The sequence below is a fragment of the Giraffa tippelskirchi genome, chromosome 4, assembly GCF_054371585.1.
Source record: "Giraffa tippelskirchi isolate mGirTip1 chromosome 4, T2T-mGirTip1v1.2.pri, whole genome shotgun sequence".
NCBI classification, from domain to species: domain Eukaryota; kingdom Metazoa; phylum Chordata; class Mammalia; order Artiodactyla; family Giraffidae; genus Giraffa; species Giraffa tippelskirchi.
This window is the reverse complement of record NC_137278.1, coordinates 131,872,126-131,884,382: the sequence shown is the minus strand read 5'-3', so window position 1 is coordinate 131,884,382 and position 12,257 is coordinate 131,872,126. Positions and strand designations below refer to the sequence as shown.

Genomic DNA, 12,257 nt, shown 5'->3' with positions numbered 1-12,257 from the left:
TATGTGTTCTGTAGGTGAAATAGGGTTTAGTAGTTAAAGAGGTTTGAAAATACTTAAGTTTTCTTTACTACTGGACTTCTTGATGCCTTAATGCTAATATGCATTTTGAATTTACAAGAGGGAGCTATACTATGCTGTTTCTCAAATATATTTGATTATAGAATCTTTGGGAGAAGAAATATATTCTGATTTTCTTCTAGAACATTGAAGCTGTTGTAACTATTAAATATTAAAGTGGTAACTAACTTTTAAACCATATTTCCTTTGGGGAGGTATTTTCATTTAATAATGGACTTTAAAAAAAAAAAGGACCAAATTAAGTAAAATGACAGGAAGACAAGCAGCTAGGTTGTTTTTTGGGGATATGAGACTGTCCATACTGCCTGTTTGTAAGACTTTCAAGAATCTGAAAGGTGAGAGGAAGTTTTCATAAATATAGAGAACCTACACCACTCTTCCTCCCAACCGTCCATCCATTTTCTTGCTTGTCTGGGAGCTGTTCCCTGAGGTCATATTCGACCATGTCTCTGTTCACAAACTTAGTCTGGTACTTCATGCCACAGTGGACAAAAGACAGAGGGAGAGTGGGTAGCCTCAGTCCTTCTGTTTTGTGGAATTGAAGAAGGGAGTGAATTAACAGAGAGGTAGAATAAAGCCTCCAGAAAGTTGCTGACCTCTGCTTTCGGAGAAGGCAATGGCACCCCACTCCAGTACTCTTGCTTGGAAAATCCCATGGACGGAGGAGCCTGGTAGGCTACAGTCCATGGGGTCGCTAAGAGTCGGACATGACTGAGCGACTTCACTTTCACTTTTCCCTTTCATGCACTGGAGAAGGAAATGGCAACCCACTCCAGTATTCTTGCCTGGAGAATCCCAGGGACGGCGGAGCCTGGTGGGCTGCCGTCTATGGGGTCGCACAGAGTCAGACACGACTGAAGCGACTTAGCAGCAGCAGCAGCTTTTACCAAAGTGTAGAATGATCCATGAACCAAAAAGTACTTTAGAATAGATCATTCATCTGCTGATCCACCCATGCTGTCATGAATCCCAAGTTTCCCCTTTCAGGTTTTATAGTTAAAAATTTACTGTCAAATCTTCTGTTTTCTTATATACATGTTTACTCTAGCCAGATTACTTGTCTCAGAATTTAACATACATATTTCCTCTTTCATACACTCCTTGATGCTACTTTTCCAACCTAGTAATGCTCTCTTGTATCTTTGTACTTATCTAAATCCAACCAGTTCTCCCAAATTCACGTTAAGTAAACTCTGACTTCCCCTGGAAGTTTTTCTAGGTAACTGATTTCTCCTCTTTCTGACCCTTTGGGAGAGAGCCCCATGCCCTTTACCCTGGATTATTATCATATCAGATATTATTGGCTTAAGAATAAAGAACCAAGAGTAGAGCATCACAACTTTGCCTTGACAAGCCTCCAGTATCCACGATTGTTTAGTTTACTGATTACTTTAGCCACAGGATCTGATTCCATTCAGAACCAGCCTAAACCAGGAAATACAGTTCCGGGAGAGAGACTTCAGAGTCCTTGTTGACTTGGAACCCAGCCAGGGGGAGCCTCCTTTAATAAATGACAAATGAAGTGGTTTCCTGCCTAGAAACTGTGTATTTAGGATTGATTAGCAGGTGTAGCAACCAGGTCACTTTAACTTGAGGAAAGAGATTACCTGTACTTTCCTGCTGGTGTAAAGCCTTCTCTCTGGCTGATTGGGTTTTTAAACTGGCTTTTTTCCATGCCCCTTGTAGTTGCTACTTCAAGATATAATTGGCAGGTGAGCTAACTCCCTTTGGCACTGAACCAGAGCTTGGAGTTAATGTCACTTAGGAAACCATTTTTGGTGTTGGTTATAGTATAAAAGAAAAGAAAAGGGTTCTAACAAATTTGCAACAGTAAGATTACATTACACATGACTGGGCACTAGAGGAATTATATGGATAAGTGCTTTCACACTGGGGCCAAATGAAAGCTGACATTTACCTGTGGGGAGGTAAAAGCAGCAGCTTTCCAGGATGTAAAACGTCAAATCTGTCCTTATTGGTGATCCAGTAATAATCATCACTAGACTCAGGTTTACTTTTCTTATTAATTAATAAAATCTGTCTGACACATCGTTGGAGCTCCTAGTTGACTTAAAGTCTAAGTCTGTTGAGGAGCAGGATATCACGTGGAACATAAAGCTAGAGTGTGTAAACTATTTTGGGCGGTTGTCATAGTATGTGTCAATGCAAAGGGTACACACTCAGCCTGCCTTTTAAATAAAGTTTCTGTTTTATTGAAAGTCAAAAGGTACTTATTAAAAGGAGAAAAGTGGTAAGAAATTTGAGATTCTGCAACACATCAAGTCAATATAAGCCTGTGCTTAAGACTGAAATTTTTCCTGGCTGATTCCTCATTCACCTTAGAAAAGTTACTTCCTTTTATTTGAGCTTCTCTTTTCTTCTTATATTAAACTATCACTAGCCTTAACAAATGCTTTTAGATCCTTAAATTTAAAATTCATCTATAGAAATGCTGAAAATTTCGAAAATCATTTTATGAACAAAAGCACTTTATGTCTAAAAACCATAGAAATAAAGGAATAGGCTACTGTTATGTGTTATCAAAAAGGTACCTAACACTCTTTAGTTTTAAATTATTCTTCAGTTTTTGCATGTTTAGTACATTAGTATCTTATTTCTACTAATATTTGGCCTCCATGGTTCTTGATAGTCTTTGACTTAAAATTCTAAAGAGTTTGAGTCCATTGTAGTGAAGTGAATGAACCTAGAGCCTGTTGTACAGAGTAAAGTAAGTCAGAAAGAGAAAAATGTCATATATTAACATATATATGGAATCTAGAGAAATGGTACTGATGAACCTATTTGCAGGGCAGGAATAGAAAAGCAGATGTACAGTACGGACTTGTGGACACAGCAGGGGAAGGAGAGGGTGGGATGAATTGAGAGAGTAGTATTGACATATATATACTGTCATGTGTAAAGTAGATCGTCAGTGGGAAGCTGCTGTATAGCACAGGGAGCTCAGCTCAGCTCAGTGCTCTGTGATGACCTGCAGGGGTGGAATGGGGGTGGGTGGGAGGGAGGCTCAAGAAGGAGGAGATACATGTGTACATATAGCTGATTCACACTGTTGTACAGCAGAAACTAACACAACATTGTAAAGCAATTATCCTCCAATTAAAAATAAATAAATTTAAAAGAATTCTATTTCTTTAACCATGTGAGAAAATAAGTAACATACAAAACAAACAGGTTCCTTTCCAAACATGTTCAATCGTACTATCCGATTTCTTCATTATAATTTCTCTCCTGTGAAGAGGGAGCCTTAATTTTTACTTTACTGTTAAAAGGCATTTGAGTCTTAGGTTAAGCTGTTTGCCTAACATGACATCATATTTAAGTTGCAGACTCAATGTTTGAATCTATGTATTCTGACTCCCAGTAACCTATGATCTTCATCCCGCCCATCATCATTGATGGCTCACTTCTGCAGTAAAGCTGAAAGAGAGACTCTTGGTGCATGTCTCATGCACGGGTTTGATTCCTAGGTCCCAGACCAGGAATCGAACTGTGCCTCTCTGCAAATTGCTGGCTATTTCTTTTTCCCAAAACATATTGTAAGATATCATCGAGTCATATGGTCCCTAGTATTACTTCAGAATTGAGATACTCTTTGAGCCCAAATGTGTGTACCATACTCATAAAACCAGTGTTGAGAATACGGAATTTTATGAAGCACATGAAGTGTCATTAATTCTCTGCTAACAAAAGCTACTAAAAATTTTCTTTTTTTGGTTGTTTTATATGAGAAGGAGGAAGTGTCTTCAGAAAAATAAAGGTGTTTGCATTGGCTGGGCTTTGCTTGGATTTCTGCTTTAGTGGAATTAGAATAAATAGGTTTTAGGCTTTCAGCAAATACAATCAAGTATAAATGTTTTGTAAGAACATTATTGAGTGGTTTAGAATATAAACCCTTGAAATAATTAGTTGGCTCAACAATTGCTAGAATTGTTTCTGTTATAACATTGTTTTCTAATGCAGCTGGGCCTTAGTGGTAAAGACACTAGTGGTAAAGAACCCACCTACCAATGCAGGAGACATAAGAGACATGGGTTCCATCCATGGGTCAGTAAGATCCCCTGGAGGAGGAAATGGCAACCTTCTCCAGTATTCTTGCCTAGAGAATCCCATGGACAGAGGAGCCTGGCAAGCTGCAGCCCATGGGGTCGCAGAGTCGAACACAACTAAGGCGACTGAACACGCACTAATGCAACAATCATAAACAAATGATAGTTAATAGTTTTTTGGAACCAAGAAATTACTGAAGGTAATAGTATAATCACTTGCTGCTGCTGCTGCTAAGTCACTTCAGCCGTGTCTGACTCTGTGCGACCCCATAGACGGCAGCCCACCAGGCTCCGCCGTCCCTGGGATTCTCTAGGCAAGAATACTGGAGTGGGTTGCCATTTCCTTCTCCAGTGCATGAAAGGGAAAAGTGAAAGTGAAGTCGCTCAGTCGTGTCCGACTCTTAGCGACCCCATGGGCTGTAGCCTACCAGGCTCCTCCGTCCATGGGATTTTCCAAGCAAGAGTACTGGAGTGGGGTGCCATTGGTATAATCAGTAAGCTACATGTTAAAAATATTAGTTGAAGGGCCTGCTTTAAATGATGAACATATAATGTAGCTTAGAGATATGAGTGGTGATGCTACAAGGACAACTATTTTGACCACGTAAATTACACAAAAAGCTTTAGAGTAAATTGAGGAAATGGGAAGATGGTAAAAAGTATTGGTAAGGAGGGAAGGAAATACAGAACATTCAGACATTTACCAGTCTTTTTCCTTAACAGTGACAGGACATCTAAAACCATCCTTTTTGATCAAAGACAGGATATGAAAATTTTCTGTGCTATATAAGGCCCAGGCTTAATAAGACCTCGTGTCTTTCTAAACAGAGTCCCAATGATATTTAGCAGAATTTCATTAGCGGTTTCTGAGTCTAGTGTATCAGATTCTCATCATGATGTATTTCCATTCAGGAAGTTGACAGAACAGTTGCAAGCTTAGTACCCTCATGTACTGAGTGAACAAGGTAACAACAGAAAGTCTGGTGGTGTGAATGAGCCTCTCATCACTCTGAAAGGACTCATTGCTCATATAGTTATGGCATGTAGAAAACTGTTACCTCAAGCCGCAGGTACTTTTGAATCTCTCAGCCACAGATTCCTACTGGCACCACCACAGCTTAGGAACAGATGGAAAACTTTAGCTTAAGTTTCTTCATTGTCAGAAAGTTATATTACATTAAATTACTACTTTTAATTGTGAAAATTGCCTCTGCTCTTTATCTTATGCTTAGCCCACTTTCCACTTCTGAACTCTTCTCACTTTCTCTGTTTATTTTGTGATGCACATGTTTCCACAACTTAAACTTTCAGAATACAGAAAAGTTGAAAGGGTAGTACAGCGATCAGTGTCTTTGCTGTGTGTGTATGTTTGGTAGAACCATTTGGAAGTTACAGGCATCATGATGTGCCATCCCTAAATGCTTTAGCATTAATTACCTAAAACATAGTCGTTCATCCATACAACTGTAATACATCATGTGATATCCTTTTAAGAAAGTTCTTACAGTGTTTGTGTTGGCCTCAGCCTACTTCGGTGATGCCATCAGCTGGCAGTGATGAGGGCACTCACCTAGGCCCTGTACTACTTGTGGCCCCCACCCCATGAGTCAGCGTTGTGGCAGACACGCCCTTGTGGCTCTAATGACTGCTACATGCACCTCAGCAACAACCATCAGAGGATCTTGAAAAACGAGGTTTATTACTCACAAGTCCTGGAGGGTACATGGCATGCCTGGAACACACAGTGTTCCAGTGTTTAAGGAGAGCACGGACCTTGAGTCATGCCTTTATTGGGGTCCAGGATGGGGTACCTTGATTTTTGTGGGTTCATTCTTTATTAGTGAATTTAAAACATAAGAGCAAGAATTAAAGCGTGGGAAGGAAAAGTTCCGGTCACTCTAAGTGGTCAGTTATGTAGCTCACGCAGGACGTTCTAAGAGGGTGGCCTGGCCTGGCCCTTTCTCTTGTTATGTAGCTTATTTATTTGAGATGATTATCTTTGAAGTGAATGTCAGCAACCAAAAGCTTAATGTTGGGCACTTACATTATTATCAGAAAAACTAATTGTCAGGTACTTATACTACATGTAATTTAACATTTATTCATTTTTCTATTTTAAAGACTTGTAAAAAATTTAATGAACAATTGCAGAGATTCATCAGGCTTCTCTCTGAGAAAATATCCCAACAGTTAGTCCATAGATTCCTCTGTTTAATGCTTGGCTGACATCACAGAACCTTTCAGTAGATGTTATCAATAGATAGTAATAATGACAGACAACAAACAAAAAGAAATAAAAGTCCTTATTGCTTTTCAGTGTTTTTTGGCATGGAAAGGTAAGCTTATTTTTTTATTGGAATGGTCATATGACCCCTGGCAGAGGAAATGACAACCCACTGCAGTATTCTTGCCTGTAAACTCCCCTGGACAGAGGAGCCTGGCAGGCTATAGTCCATTGGGTCGCTTAGAGTCAAGACGTGACCGAGCACTCACGCCGTCATATTATTCCCCACATACTGCACTGTGGATTTCTTATGATCACCAGTGAGTGATTCAAGAAACAAAGTTTGTGTAAAGGGATGCTAAGCATTCTTACAGGAAATAGAAGTGCCATCCTGATGTGCTAGCTCATAGTGACACTAAAAAGTCTAATGATGATGGTATTGTTTTTCCTTGCCGAGAGTGTCCTGTGACACTCTGCTGTCTCATAATAAAGATTGTAAGCTGCAGAAAGCTTACTTGTTTGCTAAGCTCTTTTAATAAATATTTTACAAGCTTCGTCAGTTAAATTTGTCATCTGACAGACACAGTGTCTGCATCTTAAGGTGATTCAGCAGCAGAGGAGAGGTGATGATACTGAACTCGAGGCCTGGCAGCTCCTGTCTCAGATGTGCTTTTGTTTTGCCTTTTAAGTATTCCAAATGCTGCTAGAGTTCTCGGAGCAAAATGTTTGCCAAGGTTGGGGAAATGCTTTCTTAGCAAAAGTGTTGCTACCCCACAGTAGTTGTATCTTCTCTCTATTCTGGCACTTTGAAATTAATATGCCGACCAAATTTGTTACAAGTCTGTGTATGAACATCATGCATAATGATTATCAAACCTGTTCTCTGTCACTTCACTATAAAGGATTTTACTCCTTGAGAAAATGTCCCTGCCTTATACTTTTTTGAATATCTCACTCTATAGTCTCCATATTAACTACTTTGTGCTAACATAACAACATACAGAGCTAAATTGAGTTGGCTTTTTTTTCTGTGTGTGTGTGTATATATATGTGTGTGTATATATATGCATATGTGTGTGATTAGTTTTACAACCAGAAACAAGAGGAGAACTTTTATGAACTCTGTAGTTATATACCCATTCAAAAGGAGAAATTAGAATGAATTTCAACTATGAAGAGAGTTGGAACATTTTATGTTTGTACAGATAGTAAAGCTTTAGTTTGTTTGTTTGTTTGTTTGTTTTTGCCACTACTAAGCAAAACTGATGTGGTAAGGAAAATTATTTGTATCCAGAGGTTTAATACTAGGGCAACCTATTATCTCTTTATATGTTCATTGAAGATGGTGGGCTCTTTTATAAGGACATGGAAAAGCTTTCCCATGCTTACAAACCATTTACATGTATAGTGGAGAAAATTCTAATTGCCTGTTTAATGTTCTTTTTTGGTAAAAAGCCTTCCAGAAACCTTTGATTCCATCTTTTATGGATTACTATTAAACGTTTACCCAAAACTAGCACCAGAATATGTGTCTTTTGATTACTCTGCATTCTAAAGACTAAAGTGCTAGTGGACTTGGTGCAACTGTGCTAAAATGTTGAAGATCTATAAATCCTAATTGTGGTTAAAGGTATTGGGCCCTAGCAGGGGTATTGCTTGGTAAAAATTCGTTAGAAGCAAAACTGACCAATTTTATAGACAAGAATATAAAATAAAATATGTGTACATGTGTAGAAATATGTAATTTTCATGAGGACTTGTGCTTTAGCACAACTCATCAAAGAATGTTTTATAGCTTGCTACTGCCATCTACTGGTTCTCAACTCTTAAATACCTAGCTACTGGTTTACTGTAATATGTATCAGTAGAAATAAAAGGGAATTAGATTTCTGTATTGAAATCTTTAAAATAGTCTTTGCTGAGGGCGAGATAAGATTTTCATGTGGTATATACAGTGCTTATTTTGTAGTATGCTTTTAGGGAACAAACGCATAAGTCTTTCTCCACTGTTAACAATGTGCCATTTTTCTGTTTGAGTTTCTGATCCAACATTCTTTCCCTTTGTCATCCCTTTGTAGTTTAATGGATCGAGAAGTGGCGTTGCTTGCTGAAATGGACAAAGTGAAAGCTGAAGCAAGTAAGATTGACCTTTATTAAAACTATTAGCAGTTAATAAGTAACTGCCTCTCAATCCCTATAACAAAAGCTCAATTTAATGCCACACTAAGAGACTGTATATTTAAACAGTCGAGCAATTGTACTGTGCTGGCATAGGAATGCTTTCAGGTGAAACACCTTTATAATAGCCTGTTTATCAATATTTCCAGATTTTAATATTTTGAATACAGATTTCAGTGTCTACATCATGGTATCTGCCACCTCAGCACCAGCTAAGGAAAATCAGTTATCTTGCAGGTGCCTGGGTTTTATTTTGTTTTTTCCTTCAGTGACTGAATAATTCCTTTGGGTTTTTTCCCTACTTGGGAAAAAGCCTTTGGCATAATCAGAGACTTTACCAGGCTGCCTACAATTAATATATATATCCCTGTCATTACCTCTTGCAGAACTTTGTTTTCTCAGTTTGTTGAAACTTCACTCAGTGTCTGTTATCCTTGGCTAGGGAAAAAGTCAATTAATTGAAGGTTCAGGATACCCATGACTAGGACTCTTTGAAAGATTACTAAAATAAATTCTGGAAGAATAGTCTAACTCAAATAATTTGTGGGATTTTGTACAGGAGAACCCAGATAGCTGTTTTTGTCATTTCTAAGGGTTAGGTTAAAGATAGACAGCTATATGCAGAGAAGAGAATGTCACTTTGTACAATGGCATTGATTTAGGGCTTTTCAGCAGTTTTTACCTTCGTGCATTGAATGCCAGATTTGTAATTAGGAAGGTTGTTTCTTTTAACCTGCTCTCAAACTGTTAAAAATGGATATAGGTTGAGATGACTCACAGTTAAATCATTTGTGTCTGTGGTCTTGGGCCAGAGGAGACAGCTTTGAAGCACTGAGTTGAGTTCAGTTTTGATCCATTTTAACAAAGTGTTGGCTACATAGCAGAGATGCTATCCATTGTTGTTCAGAGGTGAGATTTCACTTAAATTGAGTGGTATATCCTGAAATTTCTAGTGACAGTTTCAGTCCATTCTTGTACCGATGTATTCTCTTTTTGAAGGTGAAGTTTCAGAGAGGAAAAAAGACATAGTCCTTACTGTTGAGAAGAAGGTGCTTTTTAAAATATATCTTCTGGCTAACAAACACATGAAAAGATGCTCAACATCACTCATTATTAGAAAAATGCAAATCAAAACCACAGTGAGGTACCATTTCATGCCAGTCAGAATCGCTGCTATCCAAAAGTCTACAAGCAATAAATGCTGAGGAGGGTGTGGAGAAAAGGGAACCCTCTTACACTGTTGGTGGGCATGCAAACTAGTACAGCCACTATAGAGAACAGTGTGGAGATTCCTTAAAAAAACTGGAAATAGAACTGCCATATGACCCAGCAATCCCACTGCTGGGCATATACACTGAGGAAACCAGAATTGAAAGAGACACGTGTACCCCAATGTTCATTGCAGCACTGTTTATAATAGCCAGGACATGGAAGCAACCTAGATGTCCATCAGCAGACGAATGGATAAGGCAGCTGTGGTACATATACACAATGGAATATTACTCAGCCATTAAAAAGAATACATTTGAATCAGTTCTATTGAGATGGATGAAACTGGAGCCCATTATACAGAGTGAAGTAAGCCAGCAAGAAAAACACCAATACAGTATACTAATGCATATATATGGAACTTGAAACATGGTAACAATAACCCTATATGTGAGACAGAAAAAGAGACACAGATGCATAGAACAGTTTTATGGACTCTGAGGGAGAAGGTGAGGGTGGGATGTTCTGAGAGAATAGCATTGAAACATGTATATTATCGTATGTGGGGCAGAGCACCATTCCGGGTTCGATGCGTGGGGCAGGTGCTCAGGGCTGGGGCAGTGGGATGACCCAGGGGGATGGGATGGGGAGGGACGTGGGAGGGGGGTTCAGGATGGGGAACACGAGTGGACCCATGGCTGATTCATGTCAATGTGTGGTGGGGACCACTACAGTATTGTGAAGTGATTGGCCCCCAACTAAAATAAATGAATTTAAAAAAATAAAAATAAAATAAAATACATCTTTTATAGAAAAATTTTAACATATTTCGAATAGAGAGGCTGATATGATTATCACCCCCTCCAGCACCCAGCCTTAACCAATTATCAATTCATGGCCAATCTTTTATTATCAAATTCAGAGCTACAGAGTTTTGCTCAAATTCATCAATTTTTTATCAGTATCTCCTTGCTCCCATGCTAAAAATCCTAGTTCTCAATGACACTAATGTAATTACTCTTTAATCAATAATATCAAATTTCTTTTTTCTTTTTTATGCATTATAATTTTATTAATTATATATTCATAGTACTTCACAGTTTAGGGTTTTACACACTCATTCATATCTGATCTTAACATCAACCTTACGGAGATTTAGGTTTTCTGACTTTTTAATCTTTTTCATTTCATAAATGAAAAAACTAGTTCCTTGTAAAAATGTGACCTGTCCAAGATCATATACTTAGGCTCTCTGAATTATATGCTATGTGTAGAAATCTGTACTTGACACATTTCTCCATCTTGAGATTTGTAATTTTATCTTAGAATCCTAGAATGCTGAAGCTGAGAGAAAGTGAATTTGATACAAATGACAAATAGATTTTATCTTCGGAGCCAGACCGATAAATCATTTGTATTTGTTGGGCCTTTGTGTTGAGAAACTTTTGTATGCGTGTTCCTAATTTATTGCAAAAGTGTGCCCTTATTGATTAACCTGACATGGGTATGGGCAGCCCATCCATATTTGTGGCAAATCAGACTGAATAAACCTGCTAAAGACATTCCAGCTCTCTGTAACACTGGATGTAGCTCTTTAAAAATTCTGTTTTTTTTCTAACATAAATTTGGCTAATTTCTCAATAGGTTACAGGATTCTGTGCATAACAGTTAGGAATTGAGTTTAACTGCATGCCACGGAATGGCCTAAATAAATGTGAGGTTCTTTTTCTCTCATGAAATGAAAAGTCCAGAGGTAAGCAGTCCAGGGCTGTAGGGCACCTCCAAAATGATATGAGGGACCCAGGCTTCGCTCTCCTTCTCCCCAGCCAACCTTACAGGGTGTTTGTGGCCAGAAGATATGTCCTACGGCTCTTGGGGGGGATGGGGGGCGCAGAACGTTACATGCATGCTAAGACTGCTTCAGAGAGTTTTCTAGTAAGCCTCACCCCGAGTTCTGTTTAGGTCTCAATGGTGAAACTATATCATATGGTATATGTAGCAAAGCCAGGAAATGTAGATTTTTTTACCTAAGCACAGTGGTACCAGCAACATTAGACTTCTGATAGAAGAGAATGGATATTCAGTCACTAACAGTCTTTGCTACAGTCCATCCTCAGCTACCCAAAAGTCCTTTTTTCCAAAATGACACCTCCTCCTTGGGCTTTCCAGGTGGCACAGTGGTAGAGAATCTGCCTACCAATACAGGAGAGGCAAGAGATGTGGGTTTGATCCCTGGGTCAGGAAGATCCCCTGGAGAAGGAAATGGCAACCTACTCCGGTCTTCTTGCCTGGGAAATCCCATAGATAGAGGAGCCTGGAGGGCTACAGTCCATGGGGTCGCAAAGAGTCGGACACAACTGAGCACAGCACCTCCTCCTCCATGCAACACCACCACAGTCTCCTCTAGTTTGTATATTGAGCTGAAAGGCCTGGACTTATGGGTAATTTCAGATCTTCCAACAGGTCTGAATATGGTGTAGTGTGGTCTGGGGTTCCATAAA

General features: G+C 38.9%; 1 protein-coding gene across 9 annotated transcripts in view; it reads left to right on the top strand.

The window, feature by feature from the left end:
- The window catches only part of SPATS2 (spermatogenesis associated serine rich 2), a 148,261-nt gene that overhangs the window by 128,123 nt on the left and 7,881 nt on the right, over positions 1–12,257 (top strand). For all 9 annotated transcript variants that reach the window (XM_081596690.1, XM_081596691.1, XM_081596698.1 and 6 more), the window contains one exon: positions 8,448–8,506. In XM_081596690.1, the coding sequence (XP_081452816.1) occupies positions 8,448–8,506 (59 nt within the window). The remainder of the gene's footprint in view (positions 1–8,447; positions 8,507–12,257) is intronic.